Raw genomic sequence first — 24,606 nt, 5'->3', positions numbered from 1 at the left:
GCTGAATGTATGCATGTACTGGTTTTCCATGGGCATTTCAGTTTCCACCCACTTCTCAAAATCAGCTGGTGTCGACTTCCTGTAAATTGTCAACAAGTAATTTCATCTTCACTTGCCTTTCTGACCAGCATTTTGGTTGAATAGAATATGAAATACACCAATTCACTCACCCAGTTAAAACATGAATGAATGAAATCTCTTTTATAGGCAAATGCATACTTCAAAACCTCAGCTGAACAGCAGACTGAAGTTCAGGGCAGCAGAAGGTGAAGAAGAAATGGCCCATCATTTACCATGTAAACACCACCATGAATTTCACCATTCTTAATAACTTTTTTTTATTCTTAGGTGACAACTATAATTCAGAATACCAGAGTATACCTCTCTGTAACTGCAAATTACATCAATTACAGTTTCATATCTGTATTCAGATGATATCTGTAAATTGGTTGAGATTTGTTTTCATACTTCTGTTGTCATCAGAGCCCCTTGGTAAAAAGTACAGTTGTGTACACTTACCATAAATGTAGATGTTCAAGTGTATTCACTGTTGCAGTCATCACACTTGGGTTATCTGCCTGCAGGTAGCCCTCAGTCGGCCCGAATACCAGAGACCTAGTATTTCTGCGTCGGTTGCTGTCGCTCCAGGACTGATGTCAGGTCGTCAGGGGTATAAAAACAGGCAGCCAACACCATTACATCAGTTTTTCTTGCCCCAAATGTCAGGAGCCCTTAAAAGGGAGCTAAGTTATGGTGAGGAAAAGACCACCAGTAAAAAGTAAATACCACTACCAATACTAATACTAATACCCCTGAAGGGGTGAGTAATACACATAGAGAGTTGAGTGAGAGAGATCCAAGGGGGCTGGAGGGAGGGAAACCAGAACTGCAACAGTGAATACACTCAAACATCTACATGTACTATGTTCTTCGTGTTTTACTGTTGCAGTCATCACACTTGGGTTGATTCCCAAAGCTGAAGAAGGGTGGAGGCAGTCAAGAAGAATTGAGGCTGGCTAGTATGTCCTGCAGGACTGCTGTTGCAAAACCCGCCCTGGATTTGGAAAAGATAGGGAGGTGGTAATGCTTCGTGAAGGTGTGTTACAGAACTCCAGGTAGCAGCTTCCAGGATGTCCCTGGTAGGGACTCCTCTGAGGAATGCTGTACAGGTAGAAGTTGCCCTAGTGGAATGTGTTCTGATCCCCTGAGGGGTTGGTTTCTCACGGTGCTTGTAGCAGAAATGGATGCAGTGTGCTATCCATTTGGCAATTGTTTGCTTTGAAAGGGTCTTGCCCTCTGCTCCTGGTGCAAAGCTCAATAGAAACTGGTCAGATTTCCTGAAGGGCTTAGTCTTATCCAGATAGAATCTGAGCTGTCTGTGCACGTCCAAGGAGTGCAGGATCCTTTCCTCTTTATTTTGAGGATTAGGGAAGAAAGTTGGCAAATGGATAGATTGGTTGAGAGCCACACTGGACACCACTTTAGGCATAAAGGAAGGCTTAGTTCTGAGGAAAACCCTGCCAGCATGGAAAATACTGAAGGGTTCCACAGCCATAAGAGCTTGCAGTTCAGACACTCTTCTAGCTGAAGTGATGGCCAGAAGGCAAGGCTGTTTTCCAAGAGAGGAAGTTTAACTCTGCTGACGCTGCAGGGGGTAGCGTGAGCTTTTCCAGTACAAAGTTAAGGTCACAAGCAGGGATGGGTGCTCTCCTTGGTGACCTTAAATTGTTACCCCCTTTCAGGAATTCAAAAACTCCAAGGAAAGGGTACCACAGAACCAAGAACCAGTAAAAACAAAACAGGCACCCAAAGGAGGCAGAAGGTAATAATAAAACACGAGCCTGTAGGTGTAAGCAGCAGCAGGTTTAATCACATAAACGCCACACAATACAAAGCCTTTTCGTCCACCAGACTTCTTCACATGTAAAATGAATGAATGAAGGCTGTGCCTGCTTACATACCCCTCCCAATTTAATTAATAGTTAAAACAATTGTTTAATTGACACCAATTAAATCCTGTAACGAAAATATTCGTGACAACCTACCAACTTGCCACAAATACAGATGAAAGTAGATAAAAACATGCACAGTTTTAAAAAGAACTTTAAAATAAATATATAAATACTAAAGCCATCACAATGTGTTGGACAGATAAATAAACTTGAATCAAAAACCAACAAAAGGAACTTGCAAAACAATATATGTACTTATTTTATAATTTTGCAGCTCTCATTTTTAAAATAGGGGCAATGGATATGTATTCATTCAGCCCTGGGAATCTATTGGCTTCCAATAACAACTGCCAAAATATTTCTCTCACCTCTATCCTATTTTCCCACGGGCCCCCCCTCACATCACATTGCACCTTCTCTACAACAAAGAAGCCCCATTTTGCTTGGGGACATGTCAGTGTATGTTTAAACAAGGCATTTTTAATATCTTCAACTCTAATAGCATATAAATGCTCATAAATCCTCCTCCTGAGTTTACGAGTAGTTTTTCCAATGTAAAATGCACCACAGGTTTTACATAGGGCTAAATAAATCAAGCCTTCACTATTACAATTGGAAAAACTACTACTCTGAATCTGATAGTCTCTTGACAGGATGTGTACAGAATCCTAAGTATATACGGGCATTGGGCACATGCCCCACAATTGTAGGTTCCCAATTTCTTACATGAAACAACAGAACCATTATGCTCCAGCAAATCCTTGAGGTTCCTGACTTTTTTATATGTAAATCCTAGGGTGTTGGTAAACAAAACGTCCAACTCTGAATAACACCTAAACCTGCTCCAGTGTTGAGTAATAATGTTTTTAACCCTAGAGGTATTCTGATTATAAAACATCACATAATTACCCCCAAGATTTCTTGATTTCATCCCTGGTAACATCACCCCTGGTTGTTGTGTGGTACCCTGCACATTTATTGGTACTATCACACTTGTATCTCCTGTTCCCAAAATAGGGGGCAAACATATCCTTTCTCCCATTCTTTACTTCCTCCAAAACCTCATCAATTAAATAGTTAGGATACTTCCTAGATATAAACATTTCTTTGACTCTCTGACTTTCATCTTCGAAGTCCGAGTCCAAAGAGGACATCCTACAACTACGGACAAATTGTCCCTTGATAATACTTCTCTTCTGTTTAAACGGATGAGAACTAGTGAAATATAAGTATGAGTTAGAAAAGGTTTCCTTTCTGTATACATTAGATGTAAACTGCTGCCCTAGGACGTCTTTTTTAATAGTGACGTCCAGAAGGTTCATATAGTCATGTGTAATATGGGAAGTAAATTTTAAAAAATTAGTGGTATGGTTTAGATAGTTTATGAATTCTGTTAACTTTTCCATACTACCTTTCCAAAAAATGCAAATATCATCCAGGTAACGTTTGTAATATACTCAATATTGTGCATATTCAGACTGGAACACAAACTTCTCTTCCCAAACCATGAGCACAATGTTGGCATAAGTAGGGGCACAACTTGCCCCCATGGCCACTCCCTGGATCTGTTTAAACAACTCACCCTCAAAAAATATAAAGTTGTGTTTCAATACCAAATCCATCAACTCTGTATAAACCAGAAATGTATTGTGGTCAAGTTTTCCATGTTGGTAAATGGTATCCTGGAACCATTCTGACCCTGTAGAATGTGGAATCACATTAAATAAATCCTGAATATCAAGGGTTACAAATATTAAGGAATCAGAATACATGTTGCTATTAATGCTTCTCAAAAATTCCCAGGAGTCCTTAAGTATACCATTGGCCCTAAACCAAATATCTTTTAATTTTATATCCAAATATTTGGCCAACTGATGGGTTTTAGAGCCATTGGCTGCCACAATGGGTCTCAGGGGTGGATCCTCCGCACTTTTATGTACCTTGGGTATCCCGAAAATAGCAGGGATACGGGGTCTGTCCACAATGAGATACTTAAAAGTGTTCTGGTTTATAAAACTGTCATTCAGCATGTCCTGTAAAACCAAATCAATCTTACAGTATGCTAAGTTAAACTCATTCTTGGATACCCTAACATACCTGTTGGTATCATTAAGCATATCCATCATCTTACTGGAATACAAAATACTGTCCATGAAGACCACCCCTCCACCTTTATCGGGTTGCATCACCCTCAGGTATCTATTTTCTTGAATGGATTTGAGAAGTGCCTTTTCTTCTCTAGTCATGTTAAATTTACCATGCCATCCACCCCTGTAAACATTCCTGATTTCTTCTTCGACCTCCCTTTCAAAATTTTTTAGCTGGGGGTGTATAGGTACTAGGTCTTCTAATACCACTATTAGTACCACCATCCTGTTGCCCCTGAAACATAACATCTAAATTATTTTTCCGTAGAAAAATCCTCAAGAAGTCGAAGATATTAAAACTGCCTTGTTTAAACATACACTGACATGTCCCCAAGCAAAATGGGGCTTCTTTGTTGTAGAAAAGGTGCAATGTGATGTGAGGTGGGGCCCGTGGGAAAATAGGATAGAGGTGAGAGAAATATTTTGGCAGTTGTTATTGGAAGCCAATAGATTCCCAGGGCTGAATGAATACATATCCATTGCCCCTATTTTAAAAATGAGAGCTGCAAAACTATAAAATAAGTACATATATTGTTTTGCAAGTTCCTTTTGTTGGTTTTTGATTCAAGTTTATTTATCTGTCCAACACATTGTGATGGCTTTAGTATTTATATATTTATTTTAAAGTTCTTTTTAAAAATGTGCATGTTTTTATCTACTTTCATCTGTATTCGTGACAAGTTGGTAGGTTGTCACGAATATTTTAGTTACAGGATTTAACTGGTGTCAATTAAACAATTGTATTAATTAAATTGGGAGGGGTATATAAGCAGGTACAGCCTTCATTCATTCATTTTACATCTGAAGAAGTCTGGTGGATGAAAACGCTTTGTATTGTGTGGCGTTTATGTGATTAAACCTGCTGCTGCTTACACCTACAGGCTCGTGTTTTATTATTACCCTCTCAGGAATTGTTTGATAAGAGGGTGAGAGAAAAGTGGTTGCTCAGTGCTGTAATGAGCTGAAATGGCAGAGGCATGGATCTTAATGGAGGAGAAGGACAGGACTGTGGAGTAGATCTGCTAAGTAATCCAGGATCAGGGGCAGGGAGGGCAGAGTTGGGTCCTCTCCTTTAGACTGAATCCAGGAGCAGTACCTTTTCCACTTATCAGCATAGGATTTCCTCGTACTGGGTCTTCTGGCTTCAAGGATGACGTCCAGTGCCTGCTTGCTAAGGCTGGTTACTAGGGGAGAATTCAAGGAATAAGCCAGGTTACAAGATTTAGGGTTTGCAGTTGCGGATGCAAGATCTGTCCCCCTTGCTGAGAGAGCAGGGTTGGGTTCTGGTGTAGGTGACAGGGTGGCACCGGTGACAGGCTGCGCAGGAGTGGGTACCAGCGCTGGCGTGGCCAGTCTGGGGCAATCGGAATTGTCCTTGGTCTGTCCTGCCTTATCTTAAGCAGTACTCATGAGAGAAGGGGCAGAGGGGGAAAAGCATAGATTGAGAGATTTATCCACTGGAAAAATAGGGCATCCACTTTCCAGGCCCTGCTGTGAGGTGTCCTGGTGCATTATTTGCTGAGCTGGTATTTGCAGGGGGAGGCAAAAGGATCCACCTCTGGGGTCCCCCATTTCGGAATCAGAAGGTTGAAGGTGCTGGGCTCTAATTGCAACTCGTGTGGGTCTAGGAGATTTCTGCTTAAGTCGTCTGCCAGTGAGTTTAGTTTGCCTGGCAGGAATTGAGCTTGCAGATAAACCTGCATGTCCAAGGCCATGTTCCACAGGGCCATAGTTAGCCTGCAGAGTGGGTAAGAGTGGGTTCCCCCCACTTGTTGATGTACCACCTAACTGTGGTGTTGTCTGTTTTTATTAGCAGGTTTCCTGGACAGAGTAGGGATGTGAAAGCTGTTAGAGCATGCTGCACCACTTGCATCTCTTTTTGGTTGATGTACAGAGAATTTGACTTGGGCTCCAGTGGCCCTGAATGCACTTGTCATCCATGTGTGCCCCCCCCCCAGGCACAGTCTGATGCGCATGTGTGGTAAGGGTCTGGTCGGCGTGGGGTTGATTGAAGGGCAGTCCCTTGTCATGTTTGCATGCTTCTTGCCCACCAAAGGAACTCTGTCCTTAGACAGGGTATGATAGGAATGACTGTTTCCAGGTCCTGAGAATGTTGGCACCAAAGACTTTTCAAGTACCACTGACGGTTCCTCATGTGCAGTCTTGCATATGGAATTAGCAGTATACATGAGGCCATGAACCCTAGGGCCTGCAGTACTTTTCTTGCAGATAGCTGGGTTCTGGTGGCCATATGTTTGAAGTAGGCTGTCAGATAGACTTGTTTTTCTAAAGTGAAGAACGCCATCTGGGATGTTGTGCCCAAGCTTGTTCCCAGGAATATAATCTTTTGACTGGGTACCAGTTTTGATTTATTTTCACTGACGGTGTACCCCAAGGAAGTGAGAAGGTTTTTCACAAATGTCAGGTGCAGCAAAAGCAATTCCTGACTGTCCGCCTGAATCAGACAGTCGTGCAAGTATGGGTAAATTTCAATATTTCTCTGCCTGCAGTATGCAATGGCTGGAGCAAGGCATTTTGTGAATACTCTGGGCTCAGTGGATAAGCCAAAGGGAAGTGCAGAGAACTGATAGAGCATAAATCTAGCCCTGAAATGTAGATACTTCCTGCATGACTCCCTTATAGGGATATGCAGATAGGCTTCTTTTAAATCTAGGATGACTAACCAGGCATCCTTGGCTAACATAGGTAGAAGCTGTTGCAGGGTAAGCATTTTGAATTTTGGTACCACCAGGAAGGTGTTGAGGATTGAAAGATCCAGTGTTGGGCGCCAAGAGCCCTCTTTTCTGGATACCAGGAAGAGTCTGGAATAGAATCCTTGACCTATCTTTTCCACTGGAACCAGATGAATAGCTCTGACAGAGAGCAGAGATAGAACTTGGTTTGTAGCCTCTGCCCACTGGTTTGGAGGAAGGTCTGGGAACCTCTTTGGGGTTGGCAGTGAGTGGAAGTAAAGTCTGTTCCCCTGGGATACAATGTTGAGGACCCATCGGTCTTGTGTGATGGACCTCCAGTTCTTTGCATGAAGGGCAAGTTTTCCTCCTAGGGGCACAAGCAATTGGGCAGAGGTGGGGAGTGGAGTGGAGAAGTCATTATTTGTTTTTTTCTGTAAGGGGGTGGCTTACCACTCCCTGCTTTGGGGGTGGGGGCACTCCATTGCTTAGATCTCTGCATAGCCTGCAACTGTAATCTGGGTGGTCTGTTTCCCCTGGGTCTGGTTTGAGATGGCCTGGAGGAGGCTGGAAAGGACCAGAGTTTTGAAGGGCAATGCCTAATGAATCTAGGGGGTTGCACCTGTAAGAATTCTTTAACAGTCTGCATAGACTTAGCTTTTAATTCCATCTTTTTAAGAACATCTTCTGCTTTGGTGCCAAACAAACTGTCCTTGTTCAAAGGAGCGCCTAGTAATTTTGATTTGACATGGTCTGGCAAGGTCTGCTCCTTGAGCCAAGCATGCCTTCTCAGTACAGAACCAGAGACTGCTGCCCGGCAAGATGTTTCTAGGGTGTCAAAGCCACACTGCAAAGTTTGCTTACTGACTTTGCTTGCAGAGTGCATAAGCTCCTGCAATTCCTTATTTTCTGCACAGTCTGTAAAGGTTGCCACTTTTTGTTTTATAAGTTCCATAATATGTTACTGGTACTTCAGCATGTGAAACTGACAATTCAATGCCCTAATAGCAAGAGTAGCAGAGGTATATACCTTCTTACCCCATCTGTCCAAAGCTCTGGAATCCTTGTCCGAAGGAGTGGGATTCTTGGCTGTATTTGTCTTGATATCTTTAGGCCCCTGGGAAATGATCTCTGGGTCAGCGGTAGGATTCTTGAAAAGAAATGTATGAGCGTCAGAAACTCTGTAGTACCTGTCTGGTTTCCTAGGGGCAGGGGGTAAAGTATCAGGAGTAAGACTGGATTCCATAAAAACATCATCAACAACCTCCAGGACAGGGGGTGCTGCTAAAGGTCTGTGCTGTGGCAAATCTAGAAATTCTCTTAGTCTCTTTTTGGACTGATGATAATCTTGGCATTCCCAGTGGAAATGCTCTCTTAAAGTATGTAAGGTCTCACCAAAAGAAAAATCCTCTGGAGGGGAGGTAGAGGGGGAAATGGATTCCTTTGCATCTGAATCCTCGTAAGCAGATAATGGCATGTCTTCATAATCAGAAACCACAGAGTCATCAGACTCCTGGTCTGCTGAAGCTGCAGGGGACTAGTCTCTTTTTCTCTTAGCAGGGGAAGGCTGACTTCCCCTAATCAGCGTAACAAGCTCTTCTGCCATTCCAAGCATTTGTCTTTGTGGCATGGGAGGAGGTGCATGTGCTTTGGTCGTCAGTTTTCTAGGCAGAGCACGTAGTCTAGGCCTAAGAAATTCGGTAGTTTTAGATAAAAAAGAAGTTGTCGGTTTGAGTCGAACATCAGTAGTGTGAAGAACTTCAGAAGCTGGTGCCTGCTCAGCGGCTCCGGACCCATCCAAGGTAGAGACATCCACAGGTTCCACCATCGAAGAGTCTCGCGGCATACCAGACTCCAAATGGGTCTCGGTAGAGGCCTGCAAATCCATAGAAGCGGGCATCAGGGGATGCAAACGCACCTCACTTAGTATCGACGGACTGGCGACTGGCTTAAAGGAAGCATCGTTGGCAGCTTTGGACCTATGCGGTCTGTCTCTGTCTTTATCCTTACGTTTTTTCAGAATATCGGTAGTCGGATGACTTACTGAAGCCATTACGGAATACGGAGATAAAGAGCGAAAGAATTTAGTGATATTAAGAGCCTGACAACGAATGTTTCAGGCGTTGAATAAGGCACCAAACCGACAGCGAGGTACGTTGTGGTCTGGGCCTAAACAGGTGACGCAGTAAGAATGAAAATCTCTGTGAGGTATTTGCTTTCCACAGGCAAGAGTATTGTTAACTTTTTCTGACATCGGTTAGAGCAAGAAAAAAGGTTCCCCAATGGGGTACTTAGCTTTAGAAAACTTCAGGATTATTCAATTCGTAAATGAAAATTCAGGTAGCGGCTGACCGGCACTTGCGAACTGCTTCTGCTTCAGGCTCCTCGGCAAGAAAGACTGATGTAATGGCATTGGCTGCCTGTTTTTATACCCCTGACGACCTGACGTCAGTTCTGGAGCGACAGCAACCGATGCAGAAATACTAAGTCTCTGGTACTCGGGCCAACTGAGGGCTACCTGCAGGCAGATAACCCAAGTGTGATGTCTGCAACAGTGAAACTCGAAGAACATTAGAACTCTATAGTGTGCAATTGCTTTTCACATATCAATTTAATTTTAATTATTTCTGAAATGAAACACACCTTATATGTCTACAGAGCTTATAACTCTAAATTGGCTCCTTTCCAGAAATAACCACCAAAATTCACTGTGGAAGTCCAATAAACCCCTTACTACTTGACGTCATGGAAAATGAGACAGCAACCGACTCAGGACCCAAGACTTTGATAATCAAGCCGACTGAGGGCTACTGCAAGCAGATAACCCAAATGTGATGACTGCAACAGTGAAACACAAAGAATATCGGTATTTATGCGAACTAGATCAGGGTATGCTCTGGTCTGTCCCTAGCCTGTTTAGTGCATGGGTTGGATTTTCTTTGCGATGTCATCAGGGGTAGGCTTCAGGCATGGTCACTTACAAGTTTTTAATTACACAATCAGTTAATAGAAAGTACAGTTGTGTACACTTACCATAAATGTGTGTGTTCGAGTGTATTCACTGTTGCAGTCATCACATTTGGATTATCCCTGGCAGGGTAGCCCTTGACCGGCCCGAAGATCAGAGGCTTAGTATTTCTGCGTCGGTTGCAGTTGCTTCAGGACTGACGTCTGATTGTCAGTAGTATAAAGTAAGGCAGCTGACACCATTACATCAGTTTTTCTTACCTTAACTGTCAGGAGCCCCACGTGGGAACCAGGATATGGTGGAAGAACCCCACCAGTAGAAAGTAAATACCAAAAAGTTCCTTGTAAGGAGAGAGAGAGAGAGATGAATAGGTGGATGGAGGGAGGGAAACAAGGACTGCAACAGTGAATACACTCGGACATCTATTTTTATGGTTGGGGGAGGTTTCCCATGTTGCTTATCACAGAAATGGATACAGTGTGCTATCCATTTGGAAATGGTTTGTTTGGATATGGCTTCGCACTCTGCCCCTGCAGCAAAGCTGACTAGCAATTGATCAGTCTTTATGAATGATTTAGTCCTGTCTAGACAGAATTTGAGCTGTCTGTGCACATCTAGAGAGTGCAGGACCCTTTACCCTCTTGTTTTGTGGGTTAGGGAAAAAGGTGAGCAAATGAATGGATTGGTTGAGAGCCACACTGGACACCACTTTGGGCATGAAGGATGGGTTAGTCCTAAGGGACACTCTGTCAGCATGGAAGATGATGAAGGGCTCTACAGCTATGAGTGCTTGCAGCTCAGATACTCTTCTGGCTGAAGTGATGGTCAGAAACAAGACTGTCTTTCAGGAGAGAAACTTTAACTCTGTTGAAGATGCTGGTTTAAAAGGGGGGCAGCGTGCGCTTTTCCAACACAAAGTTTAGGTCTCGAGCTGGGGTAGGTGCTCTTCTGGGTGGCCTCAAGTCGCTAGCCCCTCTTAGGAACTATTTGATGAGAGGGTGTGAGAAAAGTGGGTGCTCGGTGTTGAAATGAGCACAGATAGCAGAGGCATGGATTTTAATGGAGGAAAAGGAGAGACCACTGTGTAGCAGGTCAGCTAGGTAATCCAGGATGAGAGGTAGGGAGGGCTGTGCTGTATTGGCTCCCTTAGCCTGAAAGCAGGTGCAGAACCTTTTCCTTTTGTCAGCATAAGACTTTCTAGTGCTAGGGCATCTAGCCTCACGTATAACATCTAGAACCAGTTTACTGAGATTGGCAGCTTGATCAGTGGTCAGGGAATATGCCAGGCTGCCAAACTGAGGGTCTGCAATTGGGGATGCATGAATTCTCCTTCCCTCTGGGTCAGGAGGGCTGGAGTCTGAGGGAGATGCCATGGTGGTAGTGGGGACAGGCTGTGCAGCAGTGGTACCAGTGCTGGCGAGGCCAGTCGGGAGCAATCAGAATTGTCCTTGGTTTTTCCTCCCTTATTTTGAGCAGTACCCTGGCATTGAGAGGTAGTGGGGGAAATGCACAGACCGAGAGGCTGACCCAGGTGAAGGATAGGGCATCCACTTTCCAGGCCTTGCAGTGAGGCTCCCTGGTGCAGAACTTGCTGAGCTGATGGTTGGAGTGGGAAGCAAAGAGGTCGAACTTTGGGGTTCCCCATTTCTGAGTTACTAGGGTGAAGGTTCTTTAGTCTAGCTGCCATTCGTGTGGGTCCAGAAGATTTCTGCTCAAGTTGTCTGTTAGAGAGTTTAGAGAGCCTGGCAGGAATTGTGCTAACAGGTGTAGTTGCATGACTGAAGCGGTGTGCCAAAGAGTCATGGCGAGCCTGCATAGAGGGTAGGAGTGAGTCCTTCCCTGCTTGTTGATATACCACATCACAGTGGTGTTGTCTGTATTGATCAGGAGAGCCCCTGGGAAGAGAAAGGGGCCTGAAAGTTGTCAATGCATGCTGGACAGCTAACATCTCTTTTTGGTTGATGTGCAGATGTATCTGCAGTGGGCTCCACTGGCCCTGTATGCACCTGCCGTCCAGGTGTGCACCCCAGGCATAGTCTGATGCGTCTGTGGTGAGGGTCTGGGTGACGGGGGTGGTGGTGGTGAGATAGGTAATCCTTTGTTGTGGCAGCATGCTGCTGCCCATCAAAGAAAATCTTTCCTTAGGCAAGGTATCACTGGTATAAGAGTTTCCAGGTCTTGACAGTGTACACACCAAAGGTTTTTTAGGTACCACTGAGGTTTCCTCATATGCAGTCTGGCATATGAAATGAATAGAATGCAAGATCCCATGAACCCCAGAGCTTGCAGGATTTTCTTTGCGGATAACTGGGGTCTGGTGTTTAGTTGAAAGAAGTAGGCTGTCAGGTAAGTTTGCTTTTCTGGTGTAAGGAATGCCATCTAGGATGCTGTGTCCAGGCTTGCTCCCAGGAATATAATCCTTTGGGTGGGTACTAGTTTGGATTTCTTTTTGTTGATTGTGCACCCTAGGGAGGTCAGTAGGGACTTTAAAAAGGCCAGGTGCTTGAGCAACTTTTCCTGACTGTCTGCCAGAATTAGGCGGTCGTCTAAGTATGGGTAAATTTGTATATTTCTTTGTCTGCAAAAAGCAATGGCAGGAGCCAGACAATTTGTGAAAACTCTGGGAGCAGTGGATAAGTCAAAGGGAAGCGCAGAGAACTGAAAGTGCAGAGATCCTGCCCTGAAATGTAGATATTTTCTGCACGATTCCCTGATTGGGATGTGGAGGTAGGCCTCTTTTACGTCTAGGGTATCTAGCCAAGCATTCTTGGAGAGCATAGGTATTAGTTGCTGGAGAGTGAGCATTTTGAATTTTGGTATCACCAGGAAGGTGTTTAGAATGGATAGATCAAGGATGGGGTGCCAGGTGCTCTCTTTTCTGGGTACGAAGAAAAGTATGGAGTAGAAACCTTGGCCTATCTGTTCTGCAGGAAAGTACAGTTGTGTACCTACCATAAATGTAGATGTTCGAGTGTATTCACTGTTGCAGTCATTACACTTGGGTTATCTTGCTGGAAGGCTACCTGCAGTAGGCCTGAATTCCAAAGTCTTGGTCCAGCGTCGGTTGCTGTCGCCTCTTCCCTGACGTCAGTGCGCCAGGGGTACAAAAAAATGCATCCGACGCCATTTTCTTCAGTTTTTCTTGCCCCAGATGTCAGGTGCCCCAAAAAGGGTAGGCTAAAATAATGCCAATAAGTATGCATGCACTAAAGTAAACATTTCCTTCATCTACAAGCAAATACACCACATAGGTTGTATAGAATCGAGAAGTACAGATAAGTCCCAGCAATGAAAGGGGGATGGTGGGTGGGTAACCTGGACTGCAACAGTGAATACACTCGAACATTTACATTTATGGTAGGTACACAACTGTACTATGTTCATCGTGTTTCACTGTTGCAGTCATTACACTTGGGTTGAATCCCAAAGCTGAGGTTGGGTGGCTGGGTTTAAATAGGGTTAGGAGAGGCTATAAGGCCCTGCAGAATTGCAGTGGCAAAACCTGCTCTGGATTTAGAGTAGAGAGCTAAGTGGTAGTGCCTTGTAAAAGTGTGCACTGAACTCCAAGTTGCAGCCTCTAAAATATCTTTGGTTGGTACTCCTCTGAGGAATGCTGCTGACATGGCTGCTGCTCTGGTTGAATGTGGCCTAATGCCCTTAGGCACTGATTTGCCATGTTGTGAATAGCAGAAACGAATGCAGTGGCCTATCCATTTTGAAATAGTCTGCTTTGAGATAGCCTTTCCTTGTGTTCCTGCAGCACATGCCACTAAGAGTTGCTCAATCTTTCTGAAAGCTTTAGTTCTGTCCAAGTAGAAGCGTAGCTGTCTGTGTATGTCCAAAGAATGCAGGAGTCTCTCACCCTTATTCTGTGGGTCTGGATAAAAAGTAGGTAAATGAATGGTTTGGTTAAGGGCCACACTAGACACTACCTTAGGCATAAATGTCAGGTTTGTTCTCAGAGAAACCCTGTCTGGATGGAAAATGATAAAAGGTTCCACAGCCATGAGTGCCTGTAACTCTGAGACTCGTCTTGCAGAGGTTATTGCTAGGAGCAGAGCTGTTTTCCATGATAAGAACTTTATCTCAGCTGTATTGGCTGGCTCAAAAGGAGGCAGTGTGAATTTTTCCAAGACATAACTGAAGTCCCATGCAGGTACCGGTGCTCTCCTTGGAGGTCTTATGTTTTTGGCCCCTCTGAGGTACTGCCTTAGCAATGGATGAGAAAAAATAGATGGTTCCGTATTGTAATGAGCTGAAATGGCAGAGGCATGGATTTTAAATGATGAAAAGGATAGGCCTTTGTCTAGCATCTCAGTTAGGTATTGGAAAATTTGGTACAAACCTGTCAATTCCTTGTGCCTGGTTCCAAGCACAGAATCTCTTCCATTTTTCTGCATAAGATTCTCTGGTACTGGGCCTCCTGGCCTCCAAAATAACATCCATCACTGCTTTAGAGAGAGGTGTGTTATGAATGGCTACATTATCCGCCATGCTGCCAGATTTAGGGTCCTGAGTTGGCTGTGCAGGATCTGATTGTTTTGTTGGGTCAGTAAGTGAGGAATTAGAGGCAATGTCCAGGCTGGGCCTTGAGACAAGCTCTTTAGGATTGGATACCAATGCTGGCGGGGCCAGTCTGGGGCAATCAGATTAATTTTTGGCTTCTCTTGTCTGACCTTTAGGAGTACCTCGGAGAAGAGAGGCAGAGGAGGAAAGGCATATACTGTTAGGGTTTTCCAGCCGAATGATAGAGCATCCACTTTCCATGCTTGCTTGTGATAAGTCCTTGTGCAGAATCTCTGTAGTTGGCAGTTGTGAGGGGAGGCAAATAGATCTATGTCTGGGCATCCCCATTTCTTTATCATCATGCTGAAGACTTGTGGATCCAGTTTCCACTCGTGGGGATCCGTAAGGTTTCTGCTTAGTTCATCTGCCAGAGTATTTATCCTTCCTGGCAGGAATTGTGCCTGCAGGTGTACTTGGTAAGTCAATGCTGTGTCCCACAAAGTCATGGCTAGTCTGCAGAGGGGATAGGAATGTGTGTCTCCCTGCTTATGTACCACATGACTGTAGTATTGTCCGTCTTTATCAGCAGTTGTCCAGGATGAAGCAAATCCTTGAAGGCTGTCAGGGCATTTTGAACAGCTAGCATCTCTTTTTGATTGATATGAAGATGCATTTGGCTTGTGGACCATGTGCCCTGAATACATTTTCCTACCATCTGTGCCCCCCAGGCATAGTCTGATGCATCTATTGTTAATGTCTGCCTGGCTGTGGATAAAGTGAATGGCTGTCCCTTGTTGTGGTGACAGGCCTGTGCCCACCATCGAAACTCCTGTTGCAGGCAGGGAATGAGGGTAATTAATGTTTCCAAGCTGTGGCAATGTTGAGTCCAAACACTTTTTAGATACCACTGTAGTTTCCTCATATGCAGTCTTGCATATGGAATTAGCAGAATGCAGGATGCCATGAAACCCAAAGCCTGCAGAATTTTTCTTGCAGATAACTGGGTCTTTGTTGCCAACATTTTGAAGTAAGAAGTCAGTTGCCTTTGTTTGTCTGGCATGAGATAAGCCATCTGGACAGTTGTATTTAAGCTTGCACCCAGGAATATTATCTCTTGAGAGGGTACTAGTTTTAATTTCTTTTCGTTTACTGTGTACCCTAGGCAAATTTGTAATCTTTTTACAAATGCCAGATGCTTTAGTAGAATGTTCTTGTTCTCTGCTTGAATAAGGCAGTCGTCCAAGTAAGGATATATTTGAATTCCTCTTTGTCTGCAAAATGCAATTACTGGTGTCAGGCATTTTGTGAAGACCCTGGGCGCAGTAGATAAGCCAAAGGGCAGTGCAGAGAATTGGTAGTGCATTGAGCCAGCTATGAATCTGAGGTATCTTCTGCAAGACTGTCTGATTGGGACATGCAGGTATGCCTCTTTTAGGTCCAATGTTACAAGCCAAGCCTTCTTGCCCAGCATGGGCAGAAGTTGTTGCAGAGTCAACATTTTGAATTTTGGAATGTCCAGAAATGTGTTTAGAATAGACAGGTCGAGTATTGGTCTCCAGGCTTTGTCCTTTCTGGGTACCAAGAAAAGTCTTGAGTAAAATCCTTGTCCCTGCTCTTGCTGCGGCACTTGCTGAATGGCCCTCATGTCTATGAGAGATGAACCTTGTTTTTGTGCCTCTGCCCATTGATTGTGTAGCAGGTTTGGCATACCTTTTGACCTTGGCAGGGTGTGAAAATGGAACCTGTAGCCCTGTGACACTATATTCAAGATCCATTTGTCCTGGGTGATCATGTGCCAATTTTGTGAAAAAAGTGCTAGTTTTCCCCCTAAGGGGGCTGCCAAAAGGTAAGTGCTTGGTGCTGGCAGAGGAAAGTCATTGGGATGGTTTCCTGTATAGCTGAGATTTGTCTTCTCTGCTTTTGGAGGTAGAAGCACCCCATTGTTTAGACCTATATGAGCCTTGGGGCTGGGATTTGCCTCTGCGGTGTCTATATCTGCCTCTTTGTGGCCTGTCTGACACTGGAAAGGACCAATTCTTTGAAGGCCAGTTCCTGCTAAATCTGGGTGGCTGTACCTGTAAGAAATCCTTAACTGTCTGCATAGATTTCACTTTGTACTACATTTTCTTCAACACCTCTTCTGCCTTAACACCAAACAAAGTATCATGCTGTAGTGGAGCATCTAATAATTTTGCTTTAACATTGATCAGGCAGATTCTGTTCCTTTAACCAGGCATGCCTCCTAATGACAGTACCTGTAACAGCGGCCCTGCAGCAGGCCTCCAGAGAGTCAAAACCACACTGCAAAGTATGCTGCATGCAATAAATCCTGCATTTCTTCGTTTTCTGCACATTCAGAATTTGTCAACATTTTCTGTTTAAGCGGTGACATTAAGTATTGCATATGAAACTGACAATTTATAGCTCTTACAGCCAAGGTAGCAGAAGTATAAATCTTTTTCCCCCCATCTGTCCAGTGCCCTTGAATCCCTGTCTGAGGGGATAGGGTTTTTTGCAGTGGAATCCATGACCCTTTTGGGACCCTGAGATATAGTTTCTGGGTCAGCAGCAGGGTTTTTATAAAGAAATTTATGGGAATCTGGGACCCTGTAGTATCTGTCTGGCTTAACAGGTGCTGGAGGTAAGGAGTATGGAGACAGTCTGGACTCTGAAAATACAATCATCTACAATGTCTAAAACAGGAGGAATACCAAGAGGCCTGTGCTGAGGAAGTAAAAGGAAGTCTCTAAGCCTTTTCTTAGATTCTGAGTAGTCTTGGCTCTCCCAGTGGAAGTGCTCCCTCATGGTATACAGGGTTTCCCCAAAAGAATAATCCTCAGGAGGAGAGGCTGAAGGGATAGATTCTTCAGCATCAGAATCCTCACAGGGAGGAAGAGAGTATGTTCAGAAGAAGAATCAGAGGAAATGGAAACCTGATCTGAAGATTGGAGGCCTGTCCATGGGATTGCTGTACTTGTTTCTTTGTCTTTAGTGGATCTTTAGTCTTTGCCTTTGAAGCTGAAGTCGGTTTTACATATAACTGTGTAGGCCTGAAAACACCCTCAGAAGCCGATGCCTGCTCAGCGGCTCTGGACCCATCTGAAGGGATATTTTCCAAGTTTCCAATACCTTGAGTTTCCTGTGGCCTAGTCAGCTCCACGTGGGAGTCGGAAGCGACCTGTGGCTCTGAGGTAGCGGGAGTCAGGGGCTGCAAAAGCGGCTCACTGAGAACCAGCGACTGGCTTAGAAGAAGCCTCGTCGTCAGTTTTGGACCTTGGATGCCTGTCCTTTTCCTTGCGTTTCTTGTGAACTGCGGTAGTCGGATGGCTATCCCACGACATTGTGTAATTAAATCTTCGGCCAAAGTAGTGAAGTGCAAAATCGTGCCGACACTTAATAGTGCGTTGGTTAAATCTAGCACAAAACCTACAATTAGAGACGTTGTGATCAGGGCCTATGCAAGGAATGCAATAAGAATGGAAGTCCTTATGAGGTATTTGCTTCCCACAAGAAATACAATTATTAACTTTTTCTGACATCGGTCTGGAGCAAGTAAAAAAGTTTTCACAATGAGGTACTTAGCTTTAAATGAAGACTTCGGATCTGAAATTCAAACACGAAAAGCTCAGGAGTCAGCCGACCGGCACTTGCAATCTGCTTTTGCTTTGGGCACCGTGCGGCAAGAAAGACTGAAGAAAATGGCGTCAGCTGCATCTTTTATACCCCTGGCGCACTGACGTCAGGGAAGAGGTGACAGCAACTGACGCCAGACCAAGACTTTGGAATTCAGGCCGACTGCGGGTAGCCTGCCAGCAGGATAACCCAAGTGTAATGACTGCAACAGTGAAACACGATGAACATCGTGCTCTATTTCCCTCATAGAGAGCAGGGAAAGGACTTGCTTTTTCGCCTCTACCCACTGGTTTGAAGGAAGATCTGGGAACCCTTTTGGGGTTGGGAATGTGTGGAAAGAAAATTTGTATCCTTGGTACACTATAGTGAGGATCCAGTGGACGTTGGTAATGGTGGCGCAGGTGTTTGCGTGGAAGGAGAGTTTTCTTCCTAGGGGCAAGTGCAGGTGGGCAGAGGGAGGGGGTGGAAGTGGAGAGTCATTGTGAATTCTTACTACGAGGGGGTGGCTTTGCACTCCCTGGTTTTGAAGTGGAGGAACTCCATTGTTTTGATCTCTGCATTCCCTGTGACTGTTGTCTGGGGGGGTCTGCCTCCCCGCGGTCTGGGCTGAACTGACCTGGAGGGGGAAGGAAAGGACCAGTGCTTGGAGGGGCAATGCCTACTGAACCTGGGTGGCTGGACCTATAGGAAATCCTTAACTGTCTGAATAGATTTAGCTTTTTCTTCCATCTTTTTTAAGACCTCCACTGCCTTGGTGCTAAATAAGTTGTCTTTTTGCAAGGGTGCATCTAATAATTTAGATTTGACATGGTCTGGCAAGGGCTATTCCTTAAGCAAAGCATGCCTTTGAAGGACAGAACCGGTGACTGCTGCCCTGCAAGAAGATTCTAGGGCATCAAAACCACAGTGTAAGGTGTGCTTAGTTACTTGACTTGTAGAATGCATCAACTCTTGCAACTCTTTATTTTCTGCACAAGCAAGAAAGGATGATATTGTTTGTTTGAGGAGTTCCGTAGTATGTTGCTGAAATTTTAGCATATGGAACTGACAATTTAGTGCTCTGATAGCAAGAGTAGCAGAGGTGTATACTTTTTCACCCCATCTGTCTAGTCCTCGGGAATCCCTATCTGAGGGGGTGGGATCCTTAGCAGAAGTTGCGTTAATTACTTTAAGCCCTTGAGAAATAACCTCATGGTCAGCAGTAGGATTTTTGAAAATAAATTTTTGTGAGTCAGGGACTCTAATACCCGTCAGGTTTTCTGGGAGCAGAAGGGAGGGTGTCAGGAGTCAAAGGAGATTCCATGAAAACATCATTCACAACATCCAGGACAGGCGGAATGGCCAGGGGTCTGTGCTGTGGAAGATCTAAGAATTCTCTGAGTCTCTTTTTAGACTGAGGGTAGTCCTGACATTCCCACTGGAAATCCTCCCTTAAAGTATGAAGGGTTTTCCTAAAAGAAAAGTCCTCAACTGGTGAAGCTGAAGGAATGGATTCCTCTACATCAGAATCCTCATAAGTAGAGAGGGGTTGCATGTCTTCATATTCAACTGCATCAGAGTCATCAGACTCCTGTTCAGATAAAACTAGTGGGGACAGATCTCTTTTTCTTCTGGAAGGGGCAGCTTGGCTTCCCCTGATCAGCATTATAAGGTCTTCTGCCATTTTAAGCATTTGAGACTGAGGCAAGGAAGCAGGTGTCTGAGATTGGGTTGTCGGTTTCTTGGGCGTGGTTTGTACCCTGGGCCTTAGAAACTCGGTAGTTTTCGAAAGAACGGTAGATGCGAAAGAAGTTGTCGGTTTGTGTCAAGAATCAGTAGTGAGAAGTACTTCCTCGGAAGCCGGTGTCTGCTTAGCGGCTCCGGACCCATCGAAGGTAGAGACAATCGCAGGATCCTTAGTCAAAGAAGAGTTTTGCTGCATTCCGGACTCCGAAAGGGTCTCGGTAGCAGCCTGCGAATCCAAAGAAGCAGGCATCAGGGACTGCGAAAGTGCCTCAGTGAGGACCAGAATACTGACGACTAGCTTAACGGAAGAGTCATCGGTAGGTTTGGACCTGTGTGGTCTGTCTCTGTCTTTATCCTTACATTTTTTGGAAGTTCTGCTGTCGGATGGTTTACCAAATCCATATCGGAATTCGAGGACTGTAAGTGAAAATATCTAGCTACAATAAGGGCCTGACGATGTATAGTTCTGGTGTTGAACAAAGCACAAAAGTGACAGCAAGGGACGTCGTGGTCTGGGCCTAAGCAAGTGTCTCAGTAAGAATGAAAGTCTCGGTGTGTTATTTGCTTGCCACAGGTGAGACAATTGTTAACTTTTTCTGACATCTGTTAGAGCAAGAAAAAAGGATCCCCAACAGAGTACTTAACTTTAGAAGACTTCAGCTTCAATTTGGAAGGCAAAACTCAGGTACCGGCTGACTGGCACTGTGCGAACTGCTTCTGCTTCGGGCTCCTCGGCAAAAAAGACTGGTGTAATAGCGTCGGCTGCCTTACTTTACACTACTCATGACCTGACATCAGTCCTGAAGTGACAGCAAGTGACGCAGAAATACTAAGCCTCTGGTATTCGGGCAGGCCGAGGACTGCGCTGGCAGGGATAACACAAATGTGATGACTGCAACAGTGAAACACGAACATCAATAATCATTAAAAAAAAAAACATTTCTGGAAAAGCATTAAACATTAAGGTTAAAAAAAATATTAATTAGAATAGTCCTTTCAAGGTCAAGCAATAACAGTCTGATTGAACATTTTCTTCCTCATACAGGGTGATTGTCTGTCGTTTTTTTTCTCATGAGCTAAAGAACTAAGATTAAATGAGTTTGCTATTTACCATAAACGTCTTGCCAGTTTTGAAGAGCAGACTTGGGCCAGGTTTTCAAAAACAAGAATTAAATATTATCAAAGTTTTTTTAACTCCATTAAGCAAAGTCATGCTAGAAACAAGAACTGTCAAAAATGCTTTTCCCGATGTGCTTGCTAAAGCTGAGTTCTGTGTCTTTGGCCTGCTATCTTCTTAGTAAAATGAAAGATGGGGTGAGGTTGTTTAGTCTTATAGGAATACAGTATTGGAGATCTGTGGCACTTTTAGTCAGAACTGCTTGATGGATCTGTTGGAAGAAGGTAAAGGCGACGTCTGGGGTTCATGCATTTGTATTTGTTGCATTCCACCTGTTTGGATATAAGAGGTGTGAGTGGGTTGGGAATCTGGGTTCCTTTGGGTCTAAGACCCTTCCAGTGCTTCAGCTAGATCTTGTGGCAAGGTGTTGCTGAAGCTAGTGCCTCATTATCTGGCTTCAATGTGTGAGGACATCTTTTGGACAGCCTTACCCAGCTGGCAATGATGAGCCCTGAGCTCTCCCATCTGCTTCTGGTCCTTGTTTGTGGTCCTGGGGTCAAGGCTAAATCAGTGTTGTCCAGGCTTGGAGATTTGGATTCTCCGGCTGGAATGTAACAATTGCCTGTTTCTTTGGGTGTGCAGGTGTCTGGAAACAAAGTCCTTCTGGGTGCCACCAATACGAGGGAGACAAATGAAGTCTCGTTTAAGCATGAATGTGGTATAACATGGGAGGGGGTGGAATCTTTTAGTAAAAAATGTCCTTGAGTTTGGGATGCAGTTGATGAACTGCATGGAATTCATGCCCCGTGTTTTCTGGTGTTCAGTATTATTTGCCATTCTAGTTATTTTTTTCCCCTTAAACATCATTCTCATTCCCGTTAAGGTCTTTTTGCTGTACAGTGTCGGTGGTAGGAAAAAGAAAGATTCCATTCCCTAGTTTCTCTACCATATGTTTTGCCATGGGGTTATTTTTGCAGTTTACTCTGGGGATAAATAACTCTGATAACATTTAATTCTTCTTTTCAAAAACTTGGCACAAATCTGCTCTTTAAGTTTATCTGCTCCACCGACGTGGTGCAAAGAAGAAAGAAGATTAAAATGGAAACAAATATAAACAAGAAAGCTGCACACACTCAACTTGTTTTGTTTTTATCCTCCTTCAAACTTTTACAGGGTACCAAGATATCACATAATCTGTTGCTACCTCCCAATGCAGTGTCACTCTCTTATCTTATTCTCAAGTGAACCCTGACTGTCCCACATCTTCTAAGACAACCTTCTTTTTCTGGATATCCTTTTCTCCTCTTGCCTTCTTCCGGTCTCTCTCAAATCTGCTTTACCAAATCGTCCTCTGATTTTCTGCTCATGACTGAACCCTGCAATCTGCTGTTACTGCCTTTCTTGAAAAATGGGACTACTTTGGCTTCAGCTCTGTTGTCCTCATTTTTTGGCTGTCTTACAATGTGCATTTTACTACCCGTCTCTGGCACTGGATCTGTATCACCTCAAGTTTTCTTGCTTGCTCTACTTTCGCTGCTAAGGTTTTTGTCCACTGGCTTGCACACCTTACTTTTAGGTTCTTTGGGATTCTTCTGTCGCACACTATCTCTATCACTCTGTACCAGATGGTTGCAGTACCTCTGAGTATAGCTTTGGCTTCCTCAAGCACAGCTCCAGTTCTCTTACCAAGTTAATAATCAATTAGTATTCTCTTTAATCCATTATTCAACAAATTAAGTATCCTAGAGTATAAATAAAGAACAAATAAACATGATCAATGGTTAATGACATCTTATATACAGACCCAGGGACACAATGTGATAGTGTGCAAAACTATACGCATTTCACATTCTCGTTCAAAAGAAACGTATTAACTGCTTTCAAACATAAATGGAAATGTTCTAAAGTAATACACCCCTTCAAAACAAGGAATCCTGGCAGAAACAAATGCTTAAAATGCACTCAGTAGTTAGGGTCACTGTTAACTGCTGTGACTGCAACTCTCTGAAAGGGGGCAGCTTGCACTCTTCCTATCCATAAAAGAAAATTTATGCACTGTATTATTTGTAAAAAGGATACATAAATAAATACTTTTTCTTTCAATATATGCCGATTACAGGTTCTGAATAATTCATGCAGTGGTAGAATTTTTTTTTTCAAGAAAGGCACCTAGCTTTCTTGAACTTATACCATACACATTGCTTCAAAGAAGATCAGACCTGGCTTTACTACTAATTTACAACAAGACAGATTTGAGGAAAACATCAAAACACAGTTTACTTTTTTTCCAAATAATGGCACAAATTCCTACCTGAGGTCTCAATGAACCTTCCTTAAAACAGGTTTTAGAAAGTAGCCCTACAGCTTCGGCAGGGGCATCAAGACTAATGCTGCATTCCTGCCTGCCATGAAATATCTCTTTCCTGCTTTTTTCTTCTTGTTTTACACAGGAATTACTTCAAAGCAAAGTGAAATAATATGAATAACAAAGCAATGTCTCTGGAAAAGATTTATACAACAGATGCACTCACTGGTAAGCTGCAATCATTTTAGATAAGGAAATGAAAATATAACCTTAAGAAGCAGTAAACTGTAACAAAATAATTGCTGCCTCCTTCAATAAACAAAAGACTTGCATACAGGTCATAGCAAACCCAAAGAACTTGTGAATGTTGAAATCTGTTTCACCTTTCGACAAAAAATAATTATGCATGATGACATTTCACAATGAGATAATTTCCATCTCCAAAAATGCTGCAAAATACTAAGCATGATAATGTGACATTGCGGGCTGACAACATCAAGCATATATACACATCTTACCCTCACAATGATGCATGCAAAACAAACATGCTTAAAATAACAGTGTGCATATACTTCAAAGCAATTAATTAAATAATGAGAAGTGCAAAATATTAAAGATTTCAGTTGTTCATAAGAGCAACCATAAATAAAATATGATAAAACCAAAAGGATTTTTTTCTTCATGGGATATGGCACAAAAAGAAGAAGAAGAGATTTACCCAGATACAAAATATGAGAACTAGCAAGTTTTTAGCTTTACACAATCAGAAAGGGCATAGTGCATTCAGAGTTTTGAGAAACAAGAAGTAAGTATCTGGCTATATCCTCGTCATTGGCAACAAATTACAGATGTTTTATTGAGCCAGATTTCCCAGACAAACTGCATACCGCACAAACAGCCTTTGAATAGCCAATACTCACATGTGAAAGGGGACCTGATCATCAGCAGGTGTTGGAGAATATCTACAATGTGAAAAGATACAAAGCAATATCTTTTACAGTACTGACTGCAAATGAACATTCTTCAGTATGTGAAGTGTAATCATATGCACACGTGCCTTTGTTTCCCAAACCATAGACTCTAACGCAAACATCTGCTGCTGTCTTGTGACATCTGCAATGCTAATTCTTTAATAAGCATGCAAAGAGAGAAAAGTATCATCATTGCATTCTTATGTATTTACTTATTTTTTTTCTATGAAACACATTTTGTCAAGTGGAATCTCTCCTAGAAACAGTAAAGCTGGAACAGCTGCATTATAATTACCTAGCAGCTGTTGTAAACAGTTGTGCTCTGAATGTGAAGCTCTGCTTATCAAAGAACATACGAACTGTCATCACACAGAAAAGTGAGAAATGAAAACACAACACCTTCAGGCAAAACTACAAACATTTGTGACAAGGAAAAAAGAATCTTAAGTATTTGAACAGCTGATCACACCTAAAATACAGCTTCCAAATTCGACATGAGCTTGGAAAATCTGGTTATCCTCATTGAGTTTAATCATAACACTGTCTAAAAACATCATAGAAATATAAATGCTCAACTGCTTATAAATCTACC

General features: G+C 43.4%; 1 protein-coding gene across 8 annotated transcripts in view; it reads right to left on the bottom strand.

The window, feature by feature from the left end:
- MPDZ (multiple PDZ domain crumbs cell polarity complex component) overlaps positions 1-24,606 on the bottom strand; it is a 3,829,210-nt gene that overhangs the window by 1,723,515 nt on the left and 2,081,089 nt on the right. For 7 of the 8 annotated variants that reach the window (XM_044061234.1, XM_044061239.1, XM_044061240.1 and 4 more), the window contains one exon: positions 23,964-24,005. The exons of the other annotated variant lie outside the window; for it this stretch is intronic. In XM_044061234.1, coding sequence (XP_043917169.1) covers positions 23,964-24,005 — 42 coding nt within the window. The remainder of the gene's footprint in view (positions 1-23,963; positions 24,006-24,606) is intronic. 8 annotated transcript variants of the gene reach the window in all.

The sequence above is a fragment of the Protopterus annectens genome, chromosome 2.part0 (assembly GCF_019279795.1).
Source record: "Protopterus annectens isolate FY-2018-M chromosome 2.part0, PAN1.0, whole genome shotgun sequence".
NCBI classification, from domain to species: Eukaryota; Metazoa; Chordata; order Ceratodontiformes; family Protopteridae; genus Protopterus; species Protopterus annectens.
Note: the sequence above shows the minus strand (reverse complement) of the source record. Positions and strands in the feature narration are given on the sequence as shown.